The following is a 25273-nucleotide window of genomic DNA, read 5'->3' as shown; positions in this document are numbered from 1 at the left end:
CTTACATAATGTAGGTTCTTAAAGCAGCAGTTACTGTAGCAAAAAGAAGGCAGGTTTATAACTCCTAAGTTACAGAAATACAAAATGTTAAGTTCATAAATGGTGTCTGAGCTGCAGAGCTCAGACATGCACGTGTGGTTAGCTTGGAAGCATGATGAATAAAGAGGAGGCTGTCCAAGAAGGAAGGAAGGAAGGAAGGAAGGAAGGAAGGAAGGAAGGAGTGTTACAGCTTCCTGCCAAGGCAGACAAAGGAAGCAATCTCATAGAGTTCTTTCTAGTAAATGTTACAGGAAAGTTCAGTGAGCCTCAGTCCCTTCATGTGCCTATCTGGCGAAACATGAATTGTTAGTTTGACTCCATTAATGTCACACAGGTGTTACAGATTTTATGGTTATTTATGAAAGGCATGAGACTCTACAAAAGGCTGTGAGTGAAGTGTGATCATACTGTTGCCAGTAAGTGTAGGTAACAGGACTTTCCTTGGCCTCACTTAGGAACTGTCTTAGGAAGTCTAAGAGATATTAGAACATGCAGATATATGGCCATCAGTCTGATAATGGATTTACTAGATGCCTGCAAGGAAGATATTTAAAGGGGTCTCTAAGGATTAAACGAGGAGGAGGAGTGGTGAGGGATGATAGTAGTTGTAGTCCAATAACATCTGGAGGGCCAATGATGAAGAACTGTAGTCTAGAGGCCTTTCTAAAAAGTCAGCTCTACCCTTTCAGGCTGTCCTGGCGTTCAGGCTTTGCTGTTTTGCAAGGAGAGAGAAACTAAAAAGGCAAGTGGAGAAAATAAGATATTCTGGCAATCAGGTCACTGATATTTTTCATCTCTCTTGGTGCCAGTGCCTAACCATATGCATAAACAGCTCAAATTCCATGTGGTCTGTTTTGATTCGGTGCTGGCAGAGTTGCCCGTGTCAGAGAGACGCGTGCCTTGCGGTTCCTTTACTTCCTGCTCTCTGAGTCACTGATTGGAAAACTAAGCAGGGAGAGAATTGGGAGTCCCCGCGATGCTGGAGAGCCAGAGAGTTTGGTAATAAGAAGTCGAGAGCAATAGAAAACCACTTAGAGGCATATTACCCACTCTGGCACTTCTCATTTCAGCTTCGGTTTGGGCTTATCCTCCGAGAGATCAATAGAGAGCTCCAAGGTGGTCCTTCCCACTTTTTCCTTCCCGAATGGTGAGGCAAAAATTAAAATACCGATGGATTCCCCAAAGGTGGATCCACTGAGTGATGAGGAGGAATAAATGAAGTCCAAAAAAGTATCCTACAAGGTGTGTTATTCTGCTTGCTACAGAACGGAACGTGCTACAGAAATAACGTGACTTTAAAAATAAGAAAAAGGCTGTTGGGGGAGCTGATTATTCTTTTCTTGCATCTCAACAGAATGATAACATCGCCTAGAGGGAAGCAGGGGCTGATTAAGCTGAGACAAGTGGTCAGTGAAGCTGGTGTTTGCAGCTGGTCTAGGGATACACACAAAATCTTTGTGGGGCCGCAGGTTGAATTTCAAGAGAGGGAGTACTTGGTTATTTAAAAGCAGGGAGAGAGAACCTGTGGCCCTTCAGATATTGTTGAAATACAATTCCCAACATCTTGACCATGGGTAGGCAAACTAAGGCCCAGGGGGCAGATGCGGCCCAAACACCTTCTCAATCTGGCCCACGGATGGTCCAGGAATCAGCAGGTTTTTACATGAGTAGAAGGTGTGCTTTCATTCAAAATGCATCTCTGGGTTATTTGTGGGGCATAGGAATTTGTTCATTATTTTTTTCAAAATATAATCCGGCCCCCCACAAGGTCTGAGGGACAGTGGACCGGCTCCCTGCTGAAAAAGTTTACTGACCCCTGATCTTGACCATCAACCATGCTGACTGGGATGAGTACAACAACATCTGGAAGGCCAAAATTTTCTCTTCCTGGTTTTAAAAGATGGCTCCAGCCTGCTTTGTTATTATTACGTCAGGCCCAGGGATAGAGAGGTACACATTTGTCAGTTTTTGTTCTCTCAGTCCCTCCTTTCCCCTGTCTTGAATTCAGTTCCATAGCAATTTGTGACCTGCACTTTGTACCAAGTTTTCCCCTTGAAGTTAGATTTTGAGTATTTACAATTTAGCAGGGGCTGTGGGAGGCCAGGTCCACAGATGCAATGGAATGAGGTGCTAAGACTCTGGGTAGGGACAGACGGTCAGTTTCAGATTCTCTCTCTTTTTCGTTTTTTCCATTTTTCTAGTCTTAAATTCAGTTCTCCACATGTCCATAGAAATTTGCAAAGCTTGCTATTGTTTTTTTAAGTGCAAATTTCTCCTAATCATAGAATTGTAGGGTTGGAAGGGACCCTGAGGGCATAGCTGCCAACTTTCTCCTTTTTTAAAGGGAAATTCCCTTATTCCGAATAGGATTCCTCGCATGAAAAGGGAAAAGTTGACAGCTATGCCTGAGGGTCATCTGGTCCAACCCCCTGCAATGCAAGGAGTCCTGCAGACAGCCATTGCTGTGTGGGCTCAAACCACCAGCCTAGCACATTTTGCAAGCCATTTCACTCAATGTGGTTCATCTTTGCATGCTATTTTCAGTCACATATGCATGTATATGCATATTTCCTCTCTTTTAGTATTTGCATTATCACATGGATCATTTGGAGAACTACATCTCAGAGTCTGGCGTGAAGTGTGAATTTCAAAGGATTGTTTTTCGGTCCCTATATTGGTTTGAGGAAGTGAGAATTAGGTAGCCTGTCATTAAAATGCAAACAAAATCAATTCCCCCCACTCATGGGTTAACCTACTCTAGGTTCATCTTCAGGAAATGGGGCACATATGTCTATCTGAAAGCAAAATTGAAAACAGCCTAAGGGAAAGGGGCCTGCTCTTTGTCCCATAAACCTGCCTGGATCCCATTAGTGTTTCTGGGTGATATCAAGCAAGGCAGGACCAGCCTCCCCCCCCACCCTTTGAACTTGGAAGTAGATGGTTCCCTTCACAAAACAACTCCTTCATTGGCTTAGAGTGGCAGTAAAAACCATCGGGCAAAATTTATGTCCGGCCGATGTAATTGTTCTATAGTAAGTGGTTAGAGGGCTCTTATGAGGCTGTTAAAGGAGGTTTTTGGTTGATAACAAAAAATAATGATCTCTTTTATTAGACAGGGTCATTTAGAATGCAGTTTGGCTCAAATACAGGCAGGGAAATGGGAGACACTTCTGTGGCGTTTGGGATAGACAAAGAGAAGGTTGGACTCTGACTTACTTAAAATGGCATTTTAAGGAAGCATCATATTGTTGTTGTTGTTGTTGTTTGTATGCAACTGCTTATTTCAAGGGATTTCTTTTCAGCTCAAGGGTCACATTCCCCTCTGGTCAACTTTCTGAGGGCCACATTGCCAACAATGCAATGCAGGGGTAGGGAATAGATGACACACACCCCCAGGACCCTTGAAATTCTACTATTCTATGTTTTTCTAAATAGTCAGGGCCAGAGGCAAAAGTGGGTTTTGAGCAACAAATGCAATTTCTATCTTCATGAAGTAGAATAGATTCTGGAGACATTCACACACCTTTCTTTACCCTTCCAGCCAGGGAAACAAAGAAGTATTATCAAAGTTTGAAAACGCATTCTAGCCAAGCAGGAACACTCAGAGAAGGTGCGAAGCGAGACCGGTGAGGGGTGGGGCCTAGTGAGAGTCCTGAGGTTTGGAGAACATTGTGGGGATCTTGAAGAGTTTCCCCCAGTAGCAGTGAGGTGATTTAGGAGGCATTGTGGGGAATTAAATGGCAGATCTGCAAGACTCTATTTTTTTAATAAAATTTTTATTGGTTTTACAAAGTTTTTATAAACCCAAACAAACAAACAGAGACACTTACAAACATGTATAATTTCATATCCTTTTTTTCTTAAACCTTACTTCGTCGACTTCCCCATACCTCCCCTTTCTACATCCCAATTTCCAAAGTTATTTCAGCAAATCCTAACACTGATCTGCAAGACTCTATCTCCTTGTGCTCCTCTGTTCTTTTATTTTTAAGGGCCCAGCCCACCAGGGTAGGAATCAGCTCTGCAGGGTCCAAGGAGTGCACTATTATCAATATCAATATCATCAATATTAATATTATACTGGGATAGCTCAGTTGGTAGAACATAAGACTTAATCTCATGGCTGTGGATTTGAGCCCCAAGTTGGGCAAAAGATTCCTGCACTGCAGGGAGTTGGACTAGATGAATCCTTGTGGTCCCTTCTGAAATAATAATCAATAACCAATAATAATTAATAATTAATGTATACCACTCTTCATCCATAGATCTTAGGACAGTTCACAGCATAAAAATACAGAATAAAAATGCATAATACATACTAAAACCATGACCAAAAACTGAACAAACCAGTTACTCCCTTCCACTCCTTAATTCCTCCCACTTAATGTACCTTTTAAAATACAAATACCTACCCCCCCAAAAAAGAGGGGAGTAGGAACCACTTTTCTCTGCCACACAACAGGGCATGCCTCTTCTGCCCAGGGTACTACATTATGCCATTGGGTCTGTCCACTAGTACAGCAGTGGCACTGATCCTCGCTATGACATAATAATTTATTATTTATACCCCACCCATCTGGCTGGGTTTCCCCATCTGAAGGCAGCACTGTATCAGGAAATTTTTGATGTCTGATGTTTTACAATTTTTTATATATATGCTGTAAGCCACCCAGAGTGGCCAGGTAAACCCAGCCAGATGGGATAGGGTATAATAATAATAATAATAATAATAATAATAATAATAATAGCAGCAAAGGGTTGCTACAAGCATGTTGTTATACTTGCCTGTGAAATCTTGGAAGGGGTCATAATCTCCCTTCCTTTCTACAACTTTCCTCATTATTCATGCTTTCTGCTGGGTGCCGTATTTCACAAAAGAAATGTAATTGTCAGCACACAGGGGGAAATGCTATCATACCCAGTGCAGCATCCTATAGACCAAAGGATTGCTCTGGACAGTTCAGTGTCACAGCAAAGCAAGTAATGATTGATCGCAGCACCAGAGAATTTTGATCTCAGCATTTCAGGCAAACTTGGCACAAGCCACCATGTAGCTTGTTGGTTGGCGGTTGATTAGAATTGGCAGGTTGCAACCCTCAACAAAATGTGGAGAGCTCCTGTTCAGGGTTCCAGCTAGCCAGACAGCTTATCTATGCTCTGTTCCTGAATAGTTCATTCCATTCCACATATATACATTGCTTCAAAGAGGAATGAGGTAGATAATAGTACATACAGAGTGTTTTACATTTGATGTACACTCATGTCTGTCCTTTGTGTCCAAATTAGGGAAACTATCCATCCGTCAAGAGGCATTGATGTGATTTTTGTATACCTCCCATTCTTTTTAGTTGCCAGGTGATGTAGCTGCTCAGTGCCCAAATGCAAACAAATGAAGCCATTTCCCTGGTTTTCTCAGTAGTTCAAAGATGTCACATTCCAAAGGCAGGGGAGAGAGATTTCCAGCCATCAAGAGACATTAATATTCCTTTTTGAGCTCCATACGTTAAAGGGTATTTTAATTGACGGATAACTGACTCATTGCTGAAATCATGCCAGGCAATGCTGATTGAAGTGGGGATGGGGGTGGAGGGAATCCTTTTAAAGCAAGACGACCAGAATTGTCCACAATGCAATCCCTTCACTGGACTGAGTGCGTGATGCTGAAATATCAGACGGTTTTCTCGTTTCCTTTGCTGTGTTTCATTTGAACGAATTAGTATTCTGGCTTTGTCGCCTCCGATCAAAGAAAGATAAATTCTCTCTTTTGTAGGGAGCAGGAACGTTTTCCTGCAGCACGGGAAATAATGGCCTCCCCTTTGTATTATTCATGTCCTCTCCTTTTGTGGCTGTCATTTCTAGATATCCCTTGCTGTTGTGCAGCCCCATAACTCTTGGTATGTTTGATCAAAGACCCTTCAAATGAGCGGAACAGTTGACTCGGGGTTATGGAGCCTTTCAACTGCCTTACAGGTGGCTCTGCCTCTTGTCTGCTGCCAAGTCCCTGAATTGCTCCTCCTAGCTATCCAACCTGTGAGCCTGTGCCTCTGTTAATATTTTCACTGTCATCGAGGTAGGAATGAGGGCAGTGGCGGGACTGGGTTGGTGGAAGACAGGGCGTCCAGTAGTACGTAGCAGTGGCGTAGCGTGGGTTGTCAGCACCCGGGGCAAGGCAAGTAATTTGCGCCCCCTAACCCGTGGATTTGCGCACCCTAACCCGTGGATTTGCGCCCCCTAACCCTAACCCCCAGATGTTGTGCCCGGTGCGGCCGGCCCCCCCTGCACCCCCCACGCTACGCCACTGGTAGCAGAGCCAATGACAGGCAAATCGGACTGATTCTAGGTTTGCCCCCATCCTCTTCCCTGCTGAGTTCTACAGTGGTGAAGTGGTGACACTGACAGCCAAGGCTACTCCCTGGATTGAATGTAAAAAAGGTAGGCAGGTGGGGGTGGCCAAGAGGTTGGAGGGGCAAATGGACTGCCCAAATGGACCAGCCTCCACTGGATGAGTGGGGAAAGGGGTCTTGTTTTGCCTTTCAACGTAACCTTATCCATGGTGCAGGGACGTGGGTGGCGCTGTGCAGGGACGTGGACTTATAAAAAATATTGGGGGGGCCCGGAAAAGCTCATGAATAATAAATAAGCTCATGAATATGCAAATAAAGTGGCGCCGCCTCCTCGTGAGTGAATAGGGGAGAGCGTGCTGCGCCTATTAATCAGCTCCAAAGGAAATTGGGTGGAGCTTTTGCTCGGGAGGGAGGGCAGGAGGCATGCAGCCCGACCCTCCCTGTGCATTTTGGGCTGGGGGAGGGGCGGCGATGGCGCTCTGCTGGAGGGGCGCCGGAGATTATTGGGGGGGCAGAGCCCCCCCAAACGAATTTTTGAGGGGGCTCGGGCCCCCTCAAGCCCCATGGAGTCGGCGCCTATGGCGCTGTGGTCTAAACCACAGAGCCTAGGGCTTGCCGATCAGAAGGTCGGCGGTTCAAATCCCCATGACAGGGTGAGCTCCCGTTGCTCGGTCCCTGCTTCTGCCCACCTAGCAGTTCGAAAGCACGTCAAGTGCAAGTAGATAAATAGGTACCGCTCCAGCGGGAAGGCAAACGGTGTTTCCGTGCGCTGCTCTGGTTCGCCAGAAGCGGCTTAGTCATGCTGGCCACATGACCCAGAAGCTGTCTGTGGACAAACGCCGGCTCCCTCGGCCAGTAAAGCGAGATGAACGCGCAACCCCAGAGTCATCCGTGACTGGACCTCATGGTCAGGGGTACCTTTACCTTTACCTTTACCTTTATCCATGGTGCACTTCCTGAAAAAAATGCAGCAACTGAAATGCAGTTATCCTTCAAAATCCACTCATCTCCAAATGTGAGGCAGTATTTCAATGAGAAAAAATTGTGCACAGAAATGTGTGTATTTGGGGAAAGTGTGAAAACATGGTCACAACCACACTTTGCATTTAAAGCAGTATCTCACCACTTTCACAGCCATGACTCCCCCCTATAATAATAATAATAATAATAATAATAATAATAATACTGGGAACTGTAGTTTGCTGAGGGTGCCAAGAGTTGCTAGGAGATCATTTACAGAGCTACAATTCCCAGAACCTGCAACAAACTACAGTTGCCATGACTTTTTGGACGAAGCCATGATTGTTGAAGAGGGTTTTAAATACTGTAGTGCTTTGAAAGGATGGTGTGAATGTCACTGTGGGTGTTATAGTAATGAAAATAACATATAAATATGTGTTATCTCAGGACAAATCACTTTCAAAAATGAGTATTAGGCAAAATTACATACACAGGTTTTTTGTTTTTTTTATTAGGAGAAATGTATACCAAAATGCTGACAAGTTTTCTTCGACCAGGGGCTTTGGCAAACCGATGCAGAAAGAGGGCTGGAAGGCTGGGTCACAGAGAGAACCAACATTTATAGATTCATTCCTCCCCCCATCAAGAGATGGTCATTGAAAGCACTTATAGGGGAACAAATAAAAAAAGTAAATACTGTATTTTACTGATATTTACTGGTTTTTATTTTTCATCATTCTATCACACATAACCAAAAGAAGCCAAGACCTGCAATTATCTTGAATCTTTTTCTCCAAAAACATCGAGACTGCCTAATGCACCATCTATTAATGAACAGATGAGAAAAATGTGGAAATTTGCCACCAAGGCTAAATTGATATGCTTGTTTAGATTTAGGGAACAAAAGTGTGGCTAAAAGAGCTTTTTCATTAGCTGGAATTGCTCTACAGAGTACAGCAAAAGCAGGTGGTTTGTTGCTAAATTTAAGTTATTGGTTCATAATGTTTTAAGAATTGATTTAAAAAACACCATGTGTGCACACACCTTTCAGACTTCATCACACATCAGCAACTAAGATCCCAAATGCACTATCCATTTAGGCCACCGTAGTGGCAAATCCTCTTCAACATTTGAGACATTTAGATTTCTTATGTATGGTCACACATAATGCTTCAAAATGTAGCAGATCTCTTTATTCTATTCTTTAACAAGTGAATTAAGTCGTGCTTTAACTCGGGTGAATAAAAAAAAAAATAAGTTATGAGCTTTGCAGAGCAGAATGTATCGGCTCTAACAATAAGAAATAGTTCAAGCTTTAGCAACTGCACGGCAACCAGGACATTCTCTGTGTCTGCACCCGTGTTTTGTGTACAAATGGGTTTTATACACAAAAGGCAGCACAGGGGAAAGGAATAGGGGTGTTTGCTGCTGTTAAACCTGGATTGGGTTACTCCATATTTTATATATATATAATTTCGTTATACTTGCCCTTGCTCTTATATGTATGGGTAGGCTGGGGAATTCCCTTGCTTCAAAGCTAATACAAACGCTTTAACCTAAGGTAAAGGTAAAGGGACCGCTGACCATTAGGTCCAGTCATGACCGACTCTGGGGTTGCAGCGCTCATCTCGCTTTATTGGCTGAGGGAGCCGGCGTACAACTTCCGGGTCATGTGGCCAGCATGACTAAGCCGCTTCTGGCGAACCAGGGCAGCACACGGAAAAGCTGTTCACCTTCCCGCTGGAGTGGTACCTATTTATCTACTTGCACTTTGATGTGCTTTCGAACTGCTAGGTTGGCAGGAGCTGGGACCAAGCAACGGGAGCTCACCCCGTTGCGGGGATTCGAACTGCCGACCTTCTGATCGGCAAGTCCTAGGCTCTGTGGTTTAACCCACAGCACCTCAGCCATAAATCTCACTGGGTGGCCTTGCCTCTGTCTTTCTCTCTCAGACCAACCTACCCAAAGCATGGGGGGCTGGTGTCCCTTGAGGCTGGTGGGACAGAATACAGTCAGCCCAAACAGTAGGTGGATCCAGAACTGACTTGTTCTAGTTTTGCTCCCATCCTCTCTGCTGACTCCTACAAGAACAGTACAGACTAAGGAAGAAGAATCTAATAGGTAGTGGTGCCACCAACTGGGATGGTTGTATGTAAGAAGGCATGTGGGTGGGCACTGGATGAGGGCAGACTGAGGTTGCTGGAGATGTGTGCCACTTGCCCTAATGGACCAGACTACAAATTTGTGAAAATTTAATAAATATTTATATGAGAAAGTCAAAAAAATAAAAATAAAAATAATGGACCAGCCTACGCTGCTCCGAACACGTTAAAACATTAAAGTAGGGAAGAGCAATAATAATAATAATAATAATAATAATAATAATAATAATAATAGTAATAATAATAATAATAATAATAATAATAATTTAGTATTTATACCCCGCACATCTAGCTGACTTTCCCCAGCCACTCTGGGCGGCTCCCAATCAAGTGTTAAAAACAGTACAGCGTTAAATATTAAAAACTTCCCTAAACAGGGCTGCCTTCAGATGTCTTTTAAAGATAGGATAGCTGCTTATTTCCTTCACAGCTGAAGGGAGGGCGTTCCACAGGGTGGGCACCACTACCGAGAAGGCCCTATGTCTGGTTCCCTGTAACCTCACTTCTTGCAATGAGGGAACTGCCAGAAGGCCCTCAGCGCTGGATCTCATTGTATGGGCTGAACGATGGGGGTGAGGACGCTCCTTCAGGTGTACTGGGCCGAGGCTGTTTAGGGCTTTAAAGGTCAGCACCAACACTTTGAATTGCTGCTATCCATGCTGCCTCGAGTTCCTTGGAGGGAGGTGGGATATAAATGTAGCAAATCAATTCCATGCCTTTGGAAAAACCCAGTTCTAAGTACAAGCACAGAATCGGGAATGAATGTGTGCACCTCTTGCCTTACCAGAAATGAAATTCAGGCCAAGAGAGCTCACATTCTGTGCTAAGAATAGATTGTGTCATTCTGCATACATGTTCTTAATTTGCATAATTTCTCCTGATAGCCAAATGTAGGGCTTTGGTTCCGCTCCCGTCTTTGAGCATCATGCACTACTCTCCCCTAGAGCATGCAGCATCGTTCGGTGCGCTGAAATGGATTCATCTGTATTTCATACGCCACGTCGGTTGTTCCGGTGCTTTCTCCCAAACTGAACTCTCCCGCTACGGCAGCAGCCTGTGGATCCCAGGGCCAGGTGCTTTCCTGTGCGGAGACCCTGCCACATGCAATTGCATTTTTGCGGCATCATGCTGAAACAAAATGATTTGAATCCCTGCAGTCAGGAAGCCGAGCTGATGTTGGAGGAATCAGAACTACTTCAGGGTTGAGGGGAAGTCAGGGAACTGGAAGATGATTCCCTTCGGAAGATGGGGAAGATTTATGTGATGTAAAATTGCCAACCGTCTTTAAAAAGATTTTTCTTCTTATGAAGGAAGCATAGCAGAAGGGCAGATATACCGAAATGTATCGAGCTGAACTGAAATTGAACTCTAAATTTCGTGGCCCAATTCGCAGATCACACACTTTTTGTGTAGAATTTGCAGTTCTCTGAATTTTGCAATGCAGTCCTCCAGCCAAGTAGCCTGTACAAAAGTGTGTATACTATAGAAATGTATGCACCACAATGCTTCTACAGTAGTACCTCGGGTTAAGTACTTAATTCGTTCCGGAGGTCCGTACTTAACCTGAAACTGTTCTGAACCTGAAGCACCACTTTAGCTAATGGGGCCTCCTGCTGCTGCCGTGCCGCCGGAGCACGATTTCTGTTCTCATCCTGAAGCAAAGTTCTTAACCCGAGGTACTATTTCTGGGTTAGAGGAGTCTGTAACCTGAAGCGTATGTAACCTGAAGCGTATGTAACCCGAGGTACCACTGTATTAGAGAAAAGAGCATTCAAAAATGCATTATATTTTGAAAAACTGCTGTATAAAAATGTGTATAATAGGTCTACAGACATATGTATATTAAGGTGGAATCAGCACTAAAAGTGGTGATGGGTTTTCATGAGGACTTTTTATAAAACCACAAACCGAAGTATGCCTATCTGTCGCTGCCTGCTTTTTGGATGGGCAGCAGAGACCATTTTTATTTCACAGAATTGTGTTGTTCGTCAAGATTACATCCCTGTCTCTTCTTTTAGAATCTGTTCTAAATCGTTTTCATCTGCTCTCTGAGACTGTTTATTGTCACGACCCCAGAAATCAAGCAGTGATTGAGACAACGGGGTCGGAGGTTGCAGAATCTCCAGCTGAGGAGCTCTGAGCCTTACAAACAGGCGCCCATAAAGCGACCTCCCATAGCACCAGGTTCTGCAGAGGCAAGACCTTCATGGGCACCTTCTGCCAAGGAACAAAATGCCTCCCACTTTAGCTCATTGATCCAACAGCTTAGGGAGCACACCAGGCAGGAAGTCATAGAGCACAGAAGGTGTGCCCATCTTCAGTCCACAGGGTTAGACCTTTAACAAACAAAGCTGTCCTCAGTGGGAGGGTCAGAGTCTGGGGATGATCTGGGATGGCTGGCTGGCTGGAAGAGGATAAAATTAAAAATTGAAAAGTGTGTAAGGAGGGCTGAGCCACTGTTTTTGGATTAAGCTGCTTGCTTGGCGCTGTCTGTGGTCCTGCAAATCCTGACTGGCCTTCCTCTGTGGGTGACCAGGTCAAGCCATAACAGTTTTAGTATATGGTGGTCTTACTGTTGGAAGCCATCCTGAATACGTCTTAGAAAGGCAGGGTTGGAAAAAGAAACCAGCTGATACTCTTAGTCATCAGAAAACAATTGTGTAGACATATCTCTTGGTCTGAGACTATGCTGAGAAAAAGTATGTGTGTGTGCGCGCGCATGTGTGTATATGAAAAAAAATGTCCCATCAAATGCTTGGATGACATGTTCACATATCCATGAGGATTAGAAACTTATTTTAAATTCTTAGGATTCTTACTTCGGAAGAATATAGATTATTCTATAATGCACTTACACAGATCTGTAGAAGTATTTCAGGAACGATGACAAATTCCAGGTGGTGTGAGAAGATCTAATAAAGAAAGAAGGCTGGTGTAAAAATAAGATGAGAGCCCTTCTGGTATGTTTAGGGAAGCTTTTAATGTTTAAAAGACCACTGTATTTTAATACTTTGTTGGAAGCTGCCCAGCATGGCTGGGAAAACCAAGCCAGATGGGAGGGTATAATGAACAAATATTATTATTATTATTATTATTATTATTATTATTATTATTATTATTATTATTATTTCTACTGCATAAGAAGTGGATTGGAGTCAGGAGATTCTTCCCCCACCCCTTCCCATTTAACTAGGCAAATTTCTTTGGACACCAAAGAGACCCTTTAATTGCTTGGTTTTGCCTTGTCTGAAGTTGGCATGACATTCCTTCCTGAAAGTAAAAATAGAGTTTTGAACAATAGAATCTGCTGGTTGTATCCATTGTTAGTTTTACTCAGAGTAGACCCACTGAAATTAATTGATATGGCAAATGTAGGTTCACTGGTTCAACAAGTGTCCTCTAAGTAGAAGCTAGAGCTCATCCACACTGACCTTTGCTCCGTGTTTTCTAGGCACAGATCTGGGCTTTCCAGGTCCAGGTCTGAGTGAGTTGTGGGTGGGTGTGGGTGTTTCCCAGGAAAACCCACATTTTATTGCAGATTGCAAACAGCAATCTGTGGGAAACCCATGTGCAGTTTGCTCCAATTCAGTGGTAAAATGTGGGTTTTCCCAGGAAAAGTGTTGGGACCAAAACAAAAACCCACTCAGACACAGACCTATGCCTGAGTGCACAAAAGGAAGTCTGAATGAGCCCTTAGTTGGCTGCAACCCCTGTTTTCCAAGCTTATAATCTTATTATCCTTCCTCACCTCAGGCTTGTAGCCAGGAAATAAATAATGGTGATGGATGATGGCACCCATATTAACCCTCCCACCTACCCACAGACCCACATCTCCAAAGGCTTTCAAGCTTAAGATAACTGAGCGTAGTCCACTGTGAATAAATATCAGAATAAATATCTTCTCTTGTATAACTGAATTTATACTTCCCAGGTTTTGACCATTCTTGTTTTTAAATTATAGTCTTAAAAAAAAATCCAATCTCTATGTAAGGATATTGTATGTGATTCAACTGCAAATTGAAATTTTGAATCAACAGAGAAAATGTGGAACAAGGGCTGTTCTCTCTCTCTCTCTCTCTCTCTCCCCCCCCCCCACACACACTTTCTTTTTAGTTTGCATTAGAGAGTGAAAGTGTTTTCCCTAGACTCCAACCCAATTGGGTGCTGCGAGCGCAGGAGAAGCACCTGGCTTAACGCCTGACTGAGCATGTGTTCTGGCTAAATGTGCATGCTCAGTAAAGCAAGGAGCACAGAGGGACACAAAAGCAAATGCGAAGGGGGCAAAGCATGGGTGTTCAGGCAGTGAAGCATAGAGCAAAGCGGGGGGGGGAGGATGAGGAGAGAGGAAAGAGCACACTAATCATAACGGGGGGGGAATGAGGCTGAGATTGTTTTTTGTTTTTGTTTTTTAAAAACCAAACCAAAATGCAGGTAATGTTGAGATGAAGGTACTAGTTGAAATTTCTGTATATTTTCAGCTTTGCCTCCTTTTTCGGTAGGGTTTTCAAAACAGTTTTCTGCTTATTTAAGTAGCATTGTTTTTACTCTGAATTGACGCCAGTTGTTCTCAGTGATATTAGCACATTGCCAAATCTAATTAACTCCACAATACAACAACAACAACAACAACAATTTTATTTATACCCCACCCTCCCCAGCCAAGACCAGGCTCATGGCGGCTAACACCAGGTATAAAAACAATTGATTGAATTAAAACTTAAAAACAAAATTAAAATGCAGCATTAAAATGCAGCCTCATTTCAGTAGAAACTCAAATCAAAAACATTTTGGGGGATGAAAACGTCAAGTCTCCACTAAGGCTAACTATCCAGACTGGTCCTACGTGGGCCAGAAAAAAGCCAGGGAAGTCCACAAATAGGAGTTCCATCACAGAAGGAGAAAGGATAACTATGACGTTATTCTGTTCACTCATTGGCTCATATTACTACTTCAGGAAATTTTGCTCTCACTCCAGATTGGCTTAGTTGCCCCCTGTGATACTGTGACTCAATCATAGCTCATTCTCAGGGTAGCATTTGTGGCATCAGCCTATTTGCTTTGTGATTCCCTGCTGGCTAAGATCACTCCTCTGACTTTTCTAGGAAGCACCAGCAGCAACAATTAGGAGGACATATTTTACTGAATCAGCAATTAACAGGACTGAAACCAGGAAATATATTTACTGATGTAGTCAACCATTTCAGAATGCAAGTACGGGGTTCACATAATTAAATGCTTCTTCACAACAACAACAACAAAATCCCTGCGCATGCTGGGAAGAAAGCTAAACTAAAACAAATTCTCCTGATTTCTAGTCTGCAAGGATTGTTGCTGTTTTAAAAGAACACACAACCCCCTACTAGTATTCTAAAGAGAAGCACCACTTGGGAATTCTCTGGTGAACAGGTTCACACCACAAAGCTACATAGTCATAGTCACTCAGATTTGATTAGTCAATGGCATAGCTGAAGGGAAAAGGTAAAGGACCCCTGACAGTTAAGTCCAGTTGTGAACAACTCTGGGGTTGCAGTGCTCATCTCGCTTTACTGGCCGAGGGAGCCGACGTTTGTCCTCAGACAGTTTTTCCAGGACATGTGGCCAGCATGACTAAGCAGCTTCTGGCGAAACCAGAGCAGCACACAGATACACCATTTACCTTCCCGCCGGAGCAGTACCTATTTATCTACTTGCACTTTGACGTGCTTTTGAATTGCTAGGTTGACAGGAGCTGGGACCAAGCAATGGGAGCTCACCCCGGCACAGGGATTTGAACCGCCGCCCTAGGCTCACTGGTTTACACCACAGCGCCACCCGTGTCCCTGGTCAATGGCATAGCTGAAGGTAAACTAAGCCAATTGAGAGTGAGAGCGGTGTTTCCTGAATGAGTCACATGGGTGATCCCATCTAACTGGGGATCACATAGTAAATGGGATGACATTTTTCACAAGCCTATATAGCCAATCAGATTTGGCTATGTATAGCTATTACTGAGGCCAAAGGATGTCAGTGCAGAGCGAGGTCAATGCTTCTTGAATTGGCTTGAGTGATAACAGGGATAACTGCAATCCAAACAAAAGGAGTGTGGGTTGTGGGGCAGGGAATTGAAAGCAACCCCTGATGTCTTCAAAAGGCACAATTTAAGACTTTTCAGCTTCATTGTAGAAAGTGTTCTATACCAAAGTGCCCACTCTTTTAAATCCCTTGCAAGTTTACTTTAGCATTGGTACTCTTGACAGTGGCCATGCTTTGCTCGATGCTTAACTAAATTCTGGATTCTGTTAAAGCAACAGCTGCCTCCCTTTGGGAGCTCTCTGTGGTCCTGAAGAGTCTGATGCTACTTCAGGTGACTGGATTTGTATGCAGGAACTGCTCTTTGGAGACTGTTACCTGCTGCTGGGTGAATCCAGCTAAAACCACAGGACCCAGAAGTTAGGCTGTCCCTGTCCAGATAGGGGTGCAGTTGGGCCACCAGCCAAAGCTGATGGAAGGCACTCTACACCATCAAGGCCACCTGAGTCTCAGCGACAGCAGAGGATCCAGGAGTACCCTCCAAGCTACATACCTGCTCCTTCAGAGGGAGTGTAACCCCATCAAGAACAGGCCACCTCCCAGCCATCTAGTCTGGGGAACCACCCATGAACAGTGCCCCAGTCTTACCTGGATTGAGCTTCAGTTTGTTGACTCTCATACTGAGGCAAGACATCATCGGTCCAGCACATCCACTACCTCACCTGCAGATGTAAAAATTAGAGTTATGCCTCAGAGGTTAGGGCCCAAGCCAATCATTACAAGAAAGGAGATTATGACTAAACATTAGGAATAAATATCCGGTGGTAAGAGCTGTTTGACAGTGGAATGGGAGCTGGTTAGCTCTCCTTCATTGGAGGTTTTTAAAGAGAGTTTGGATGATTCCTGCATTGCAGGTAGTTGGACTAGATGAGCTTTGTGGTGCCTTCTACAGTTCTGTGATTATCCTGTTTGGTGTCATCAGTGCCCTTGCCTGTTGAATTAGGCATGTGAGTGATCTCAACCAGTCGGGACCATTCAGTAAATGGGTTACTGTTACAGTGCTCCATAGCCAATCGGACGTGGCTGCATGAGTGAAGGTAGGTGAGAGCCAGAAAGCACACTTTTCTGTGAATTTTTTTTCTCTTTCTTTTTTTAAGGAGGGGTGAAAAAGTGCTGGGGAATGGGAAGTCAATTTTCAGCACTGCAGAAAATTGTGCACAACACAGTTGTGTGCTATTATGTCCCAACCCCTTTGAAATTCATTTTTCATTCTCAGATTCAGGACGTCAATTTCTATACTGCAGCTGGGGCTGGATCTTAGAACAGCAGTGCTATATAGCAAGCGTTATTGGGAAATGGGTGGGGGGGATACAAATAATCTGAGACGCTGATAGAGATCAGCCAAAAGGGGGCAGTGTTTATTAAGTTGAAGTCCAAAACTGTTTAGAATTTTTTTCTGGGGTGGTCTTATGACACAACGGAGCACTCTTCTACAGCGTTTCTCCTCCCTATCTTAGGTGTCTGTCATATTATAGCCCACCTTATCCCCTAGGCTCTGGGTGTCTTAAAGTAATTCAAAGTCATATCACTGATCCCCTGCCAAGGGCTCATTAACTAAGTAACAGGCATGACTGCCTTGAGCAGTCAAAGGAAAGTAAAGGAAAGGCAATTGTAACAGTAGCTGCCATTGTTACATATCAATTACAGCTATCAATACTATATCATTACCAATATTATATTATGAATAGGATTACTATTGTATGATTTCTGCTCTTAATACAGCATGACAAAGAGGACGCGGGTGGCGCTGTGGTTTAAACCACTGAGCCTCTTGGGCTTGCCGATCGGAAGGTCGGTGGTTCGAATCCATGAGAAGGGGTGAGCTCCCTTTGCTCTGTCCCAGCTTCTCCCAACTTAGCAGTTTGAAAGCACACCAGTGCAAGTAGATAAATAGCTACTGCTGTGGTGGGAAGGTAAACAGAATTTCCGTGTGCTCTGGTTTCCATCACGGTGTCCCGTTGGGCCAGAAGCGGTTTAGTCATGCTGGCCACATGACCCGGAAAGCTGTCTGTGGACAAACGCCGGCTCCCTCGGCCTGTAAAGTGAGATGAGCACTGCAACCCCATGGTCACCTTTGACTGGACTTAACCATCCAGGGGTCCTTTAGCTTTACTTTTTACCTATAGCATGACTAGCAAAACTTTGTTTGCTTAAGCGTGCTTCTAAACTATATACTTTTTTACAACACTAAAATTGGCTTCAGTGATACCATCGAAGCAGGACTTTGGGGGTAGAAATCTGCTACTCCAGCAGCTAGGACTCAAGCTAATGGATTCAAATTACAAGAAAGGAGATTCTGGCTAAACATTAGGAAGAGCATTTTGACAGTAAGACCTGTTTGACCATGGAATAGACTCCCTTGGTAGGTGGTGAATACTCTTTCATAGGCAGTTTTAAAAAACAGAAATTGGGTGGATCTGTCAGGGAGACTTTAACTGTGTTACCTCCATCGCAAGGCACTGGTCTTGGGAGTCCCTTCCTACTCTAAACATCTATTATTCTATCACCCATTCATCTTACTGGGCAAGGAGATCCCCATATGCAGCCAAACTGCCTTTTCACACACACACACACACACACACACACACACACACACACACACGTGTGTGTGTGTGTGTGTGTGTGTGTGTGTGTGTGTGTAATGAATATAGGGGTTGCTCGTGCGTAAGTTGCCGCCACTCCTGGCTAGGTTGCCTGGTTAAACCTTTTCTGTCTGGACAATCCTTCACTTCGTGGCTGCCTCAGTCGCTAGCAGAATCCGTCAGTGGGCGTTTCTTAAACCTTTTCCAGCATAAAAGCTGTTTGACGCCAAGTCTCCTCCTACTCTCCCTGCGCGGAAGTCTTCTGTGCAGGCAGGGTGTGGGTAGCGGAGGACCCGTACTCTCCCCACTGGTGTCCAGCGAGGAGTCCTGGAGCCCTCTCGACGATTCCCCCATCTGCCCCCCCTTTATCCCTGGTGTTGCGCTAATTTCCTTCCCCAGCTAACGAGCTGCCTCTCTCCCTGCTGGGTCCCTCTCCAGCATCACTTGGGAGCCTTCTCTCTGCCTCTGGCTCCGATGTCAGTTCCCTGACAATATATATAAAATTATTTAGCAAAATTTATATGCCACTTAATAATAGTAATAATAAACTTCCAAGTGGTTTACATAAAACATTCATAAGAAAATCCATTTGCCTACCATACAAGGCTGTTGTGAGAATAAAACGGCAGTGTGAGGGACTAGGCTCACCACCCTGAGCCCCTTAATACAGGAGCGAGGAGCCTGTGGCCCTTTCAGCTGTTGTTGGACAGACTCCAACTCCCATCAGCCCCAGCCAGCGTGACCAGAGGCAAGAGGAGATGGAAGTTGTAGTCCAGCCACCTCTGGAGGACCGTGGGTTAACAACATGTTTCTAGCTCCTTGGCTCACTAGCAGTTATCTCATGACCACTTGCCATGACTGCTGCTTGCCTTCTATCACTGTGCCATTGAGAGCGTGCTCACTTATGGCTTATGTGTGTGGTACGGAAGCTGTACTACCCAGGACAGGATGGGGTTGTGCAGGGTTGTTAAGGCAACAGAGAGCATTGTTGGCTGCCCACTCTCCACCTTAGAGCAGATTTATGCCACAAGGTGCCATAGGAAGGCACTGGACAAAGTAAAAGATCCATCGCATCCTGGTCACTGTCTCTTCGAGCTCCTGCCGTCGGGACGGAGATACAGGACGATGAAGGCAAGAACAAGCCGTCTTAAGAACAGCTTCTTCTCCAGAGCGATCTCGGCCCTGAATGGGAAGCCCGGACTTTGAAAGTCATCTAATCTCCCTTGCTGTATAATATTGTATTGTTTGATTAGTGTTTTTATGGAGCAGTCAAGTAATTTCGTTGTCCCCGAAGGGGGCAATGACAATAAAGATATTCTTATTCTTCTTCTTCTTCTTCTTCTGCTTCTTCTTCTTCTTATTATTATTATTATTATTATTATTATTATTATTATTATTATTTGGGAATAACAAATGGGATGGGTTGTAGCTCAAGGACACAGCATCCGCTATGCATGTATAATAATAATAATAATAATAATAATAATAATAATAATAATAATAATAATTTATTATTTATACCCCATCCATCCAGCTGGGCTTCCCCAGCCACTCTGGGAGACTTCCAAAAAAAATATTAAAATACAGTAATGCACCAAACATTAAAAGCTTCCCTAAATAGGGCTGCCTTCAGATGTCTTCTAAAAGTCTGGTTGTTGTTGTTCTCTTTGACATCTGGTGGGAGGACGTTCCACAGGGTGGGTGCCACTACCAAGAAGGCCCTCTGCCTTGTTCCCTGTAACTTGGCTTCTTGCAGTGAGGGAACTGCCAGAAGGCCCTCAGCGCTGGACCTCCGTGTCCGGGCTGAACGATGGGGGTAGAGACGCTCCTTCAGATATACTGGACTGAGGCTGTTTAGGGCTTTAAAGGTCAGCACCAACACTTTAAATTGTGCTTGGAAACGTACTCAAAAGATCCTCAGTTCAAGCCCCAGCTTCTCCAAGTAGGGCTGCAAATGTAAGCTGTCTAGAGAGTATAGACAAACACTCACCTAGATGGACCAATGGCTTGACTGAGAATAAGGCAGCTTCCCATGTTCTTGCGGTTAGCCAAAGAGGATGCCTTTGTAATACAACTGCTGCTGCGGCTGCTGAGTTGGCTTAAGAAAATAAGCACAGAAACCCAGACATCTTTCACTTCCTGGCCTAATTCCACCTCATCTGTTGACATTGTTATATAAAACTGCGAGAGGGAAAGAGAGATACTGCGGAGGGAGGAGAGAGTGCTGCAGATTATAATTCCACATATTTATTTAGAAGCTCGAGTCTTTGGGGCATTCCAGCCGCCCATTCCAGCACTAAGTGCCATCACTGCATTGATTTTCCCTTACTCTGGATAACCTACTTTACTCCTGGACTCTTCCTGCCTCCAGAAGGCCATTATATAATGTCTCTCTCTGTGTGTGCATGTAAAGGCAGGTTGCTTTCCCCAAAATGGTCGATCTGGTGGGTTAATTAACAGAATGGCTCTGTCACCAGAGTTGTTTATTCCTCTTGCTGTTCTTGTATCACCCCCCCCTTTAATTTTTTGTCCTCCAGTCCTGGATTGTACTACTAACCTTGTCCAGCGAAAACGTCCTCCCTAATCAACCACAAAGCCAGCTCGTACCTCTGCCGGGCTTCACGGTGGAAAGAGCAATCTCCAACTCCTGGGGAAATTGTAGCCTCCCCCCCCCCCATACAAACTCCAATTGCAGGTGACAACGGATCTCTCTGAGGCAGCACAGGGCAGCCAATGTGTGAGATGTCTGGATGGAAGAAAAGGGTTGGTGGGGAGGGTCTATGTCAGTAGTCATTTCAGCAGTTTCCTCTCGTGTATCTGCTGCTACTCAACATCTTGGAACGTGAAGAAGAGCCCTGATGGATCAGAATAAAGACCTTTCTGGCCCAGGGATAGCCAGTGTCCAGATAGGAGAAGGGCTCAGTGTTAGTGGTAGAGCGTGTGCCTTGCAAGCAGAAGGTCCCAGGTTCAAATCCCAAGTAAGGTTGGGATTGACACCTGCCTGAAATACTGGAGAGCCAATCGGTGTAGGTAATACTGAGCTAGATGGACTCAGTATAAGGTGTGGACTACAACTCCCATCAGCCCTCAGCCAGCCAGCCATTAGGGTCAATGGTTAGGAAGAGTTGGAAGTCTTGGATGACCCCCATGCAGGCTACCCAATCAAGTCTATCCACCTTGTTTTCAACAGCCTGCCATTTTTGGAGGGCGCCATGTTCACTACCGCAGGCTAGGCTGCATTCACACTACAGTTTATTCCATTTGCCTGACGTTTCCCTAACTGTTAGTTTATGCATTAATTTGAGATTTTATACAATGTAAGAGCCACTTCAGGAAAACTGATAGAACGTAGTGCATGTTTAGTGCTCGTTTCTGTGCTGCTTAATTCCGGGGGGTGGGATCCATTTGCAGCCCCCTTAGAATGGAAAATCACAGGAGCGAAGTGACAAAAACTGGAGGCTGTATAAGGCCATGCAGTTATTTCTGGCTGCTTTCATGAGGGAGCAGAAGCACACAGGTGTGACAGTGAGCAAGTAGCATCGTCATCCAATGATATTCATTGTTTTGTCACACCACACCCACTGAGGTAAATGAAATATAGTGTGGCATGTTGGTATATCATAGAATCATAGAACTGTAGAATTGGAAGGGACCCCAAACATCATCTAGTCAAACCTCCTGCAAAGCAGGAATCTCAACTAATGCATCCTTGACAGGTGGGCACCCAGCCTTTGCTTAAAAACTCCCCAGTGAAGGCGAATCCACCACCTTCCAATGGAGTCTGTTCTACTGTCAAACACCTCTTATTGTCAGAAAGTTCTTCCTGGTGTTTAGTTGGAATCTCATTTCTTGAAGCCATTGGTTTGGGTCCTACACCCTGGAGCAGGGGGAAACAAGCTTGATCCCTCTTCCATATGATAGCCCTTGAGATATTTGAAGATGGCTATCTTATCTCCTCTCAGTCTCCTCTTTTCCAGGCTAAACATACCCAACTCCCTCTACCGTTCCTCGTAAGGCCTGGTTTCCAGACCCTGGATCATCTTGGTCATCTTCCCTTTATTGCGACGCTATGCTTCTGTTGATATCGCCCTCCTCTGTATATGTTCCAGCTTGTTAATATCCTTAAATTGTGGCACTCAGAACTGGACACAGGACTCCAGGTGTTGTCTGACCAAGGCAGAATAGAGTGGTACCTTTGTTGGGATGCTATACTTCTGCTGATAACGGCCGGAAAGCCACAGTTCCATAATGCAGCCAGTATTGCAGTGTTAAATGAATGCCAGAAAACATGAAAGAACCACTGGCGTTGCAATCAGAAAAGCCAACACAGTATTCCCCATATCCGAATGCAACCCTGGTCTATCTTGTCTCCCACACTAGCCATCACACTAGCCAACCAGGGCAAGAAGAGAATATCCCCTGCCATGCTTTTATTTTAATCACAGCACCTGGAGTTCAGTGAGACCCTGCTTCTTCACAAATCAGGTTCCATATAGCTAATAAGCATTGAACAGCCCATGCTCTATGAATTTGTCTAACTTCCTTTTGGCACAGGGGTGGCTAGCCTGGGCCTCCCTTCAGATGCTGTTGAGCCCAAAGTCTCTTCAGTCCCAGCCAGCATGTCCAATAGATAGGGATGATGAGAACTACAATCCTGCCACAGCTGGAGGGAGGCAGGATAGCTACCCCCTCTTCCAATGCCATCGTACATGAATTGGCTCAGATGTGGGACCATACATTTCCTCCTTGTTTGGAAATTGCTTGGCTTCTTTTCAGGCTAATTCAATGAAGGTCACAGGGCATTTGTCCTCCATTTTTGATTGTTTGGGAACTGGTGAAAGGACTGCCTCCTGTGGATCCCTGTAGCGTTTACAAGCAGGCATAATAATGCAGTGAGGAGTAAGCAAAGAGAGGTTTCCTTAGCAAAAAAAGAAAGGGAAAAGGTGCTCAGTTTGTTCTATTGATGAGCTTCTTTGTGTAACGACTGCCAGGAAGTCAAAAAACAAAGTATAAAAGGCAATTAACAGCTAGCGGCCTACCCAGGATGCTTCTCACAGAACTTGCCCAGAGTGTTTCTTATAACATAGATAAGAAAGTGTTGATAAGTTCTCAGTGAATTGGTAAGTTTAAAGTGGAGAAAGGAAAAATTACTTCCCTGAGCAGCAATTAAGTCCATTAAAGTCCTGGGGAGCTCCGAAGCCTGCTTTCTGAACCAATGCCATCTTGCATTTGTCTCTATCTTGTCCTGTGCCATTGCGCTTCAGATTGCTCATTGCTTGATGGGCTTCCCAAAAGCCTCTGGTTGGCCTCTGTAAGAAACAGGGTGCTGGGAAAAGCCAAGGCTAGGCAAGGTGATGCTGTCTGGATGTTGTTAGACTCCCATCAACTCCAGCCAGCAACATCTGGGAGACACCATGTCGGCTTACCTTGAGCTAGACAGACTTTTGGCAATATCTTCCAGGCCAGGACTCTTTGTCAGGGTGGAGTGTAATGCCGTTCAAAATGGTGGCTTCCTTATTTGTTTTCCCTGAATTCCTCTTTCCCTGTCACACAACAGGAAAGTCTTCTGAACTCATTAGAATTCACTTCCAGTTTGCTCTCATATAGCAGGGATTGCCTCTTCTGATCGTTTTAGTAAAGGTACCTGTATTTCTGTTTTGAATCACACAGAAGGAAATGCCTCATTTGACCATTTTAGAAGTATTTCCCAACCCTGACCTTCAAGCTTATTCTTAGGTTCCTATACAGGTGTGTGTTTGTGTCTGCAGGGGTGTGTGTATACCTTGACAGATTGCAATATTATTGTGACTCCCCTGCTCAGCGCCTGAGGACCCCAGTCCTGCCACTCAACACCTGGCCCAGGGTGGGGCCTGATGGGCTCTATAAAGGACTGCTGCCGCTGCTGCTGCTGGGCGGAGAGGGCTCCACTTTGTTTTGTTTTTTGTTTAAATTGCTGCTATTTTTTACCTATGTCATTTTAAACTGTGATATTAACGGTGTATTCTTACCTTTAGATTTTGATTTATGTGAAAATTGTTTCCCATTTGGTTGTGTATTTTTTTAATGTGGTTTATTTATTGTTTACGGCTTTTGTACTTATTATGCTGTAAGCCGCCTTGAGCGTTGTTTTTTAACTGTGGAAAGGTGGCATACAAATAAAAAATGATGATGATGATGATGATGATGATGATGATGATGACTGCAATTCTTTTTTCCCAATAGGGCAAAGGTAAAGAAAGGAGTAAATATCCTGAGTGCAAAGGCAAGTGACCCAAGGCAGTGGGACGTGACGCAGAATGTAGGAAACGGTGGGAAACACTCGACCACAACAGTGATGTGTCAGAGAATAATGCAGAGTCCAAGGAGCAGGTGAGTTGGTGCCATTGCTGTGGGACATGACGCTCACATCGTGTCAGTTTGATAACCACATAACATGAAGCTGCTGAATTCAGAAGCTGCTGAATTCAGAAGCTGCTGAATTGCAACTCATTACCAAACTCAAAACCATGGAGAGACCTGGTTTGAACAAAGACATTGGATTCTTATCTCATTATACATGACTAAGCCATTTTTCACCTTCTCACCCCTTGCCTTTTCCTGTAAGACCTATTGCAGTCGTTAAGAGTCGTCAACAGGCTCATCTCAGCTATCTGCCAATCTCCCATTCCCACCACCCTTCTGAGTAATACCCCTCCCCACCTTCTCACTATATAGAAGGGTCTGGCAACTTCTGTTTCAGTGTATCTGAAGAAGTGTGCATGCACACGAAAGCTCATACCAAGAACTAACTTAGTTGGTCTTTAAGGTGCTACTGGAAGGATTTTTTTTATTTTGACTATGGCAGACCAACACGGCTACCTATCTGTACACATAACATGTGAAAAGGCTTTGATTCTGATCAAGCTATTATTCCACATAGTCAATAGGATGCTCGCCAGCTGGGCCTTTTGTCTGATCCAGCAGGGACCTTCTTATATTTTTCATGGAACTTCATTGCATAGAGGCAGCGTCTCTCTGAAGTGGGAAATGGCTGGAGACCAGCATCTAGAGAGGGCTGTGGCCTTCACAGCTTGCTTTGGAGCTTCCTGAAGGAGTCTGTTGAACGACCATGAGATAC

General features: G+C 44.5%; 1 protein-coding gene across 2 annotated transcripts in view; it reads left to right on the top strand.

The window, feature by feature from the left end:
• The window catches only part of TMEM132C (transmembrane protein 132C), a 268800-nt gene that overhangs the window by 127091 nt on the left and 116436 nt on the right, over positions 1–25273 (top strand). For both annotated transcript variants that reach the window (XM_083476414.1, XM_083476415.1), the window contains exon 3: positions 24379–24525. In XM_083476414.1, the coding sequence (XP_083332540.1) occupies positions 24379–24525 (147 nt within the window). The remainder of the gene's footprint in view (positions 1–24378; positions 24526–25273) is intronic.

Source organism: Podarcis liolepis (assembly GCF_965112155.1).
Source record: "Podarcis liolepis genome assembly, chromosome: 15".
In the NCBI taxonomy this organism is placed as follows: Eukaryota; Metazoa; Chordata; class Lepidosauria; order Squamata; family Lacertidae; genus Podarcis; species Podarcis liolepis.
This window is presented reverse-complemented; position numbering and strand designations above follow the sequence as displayed.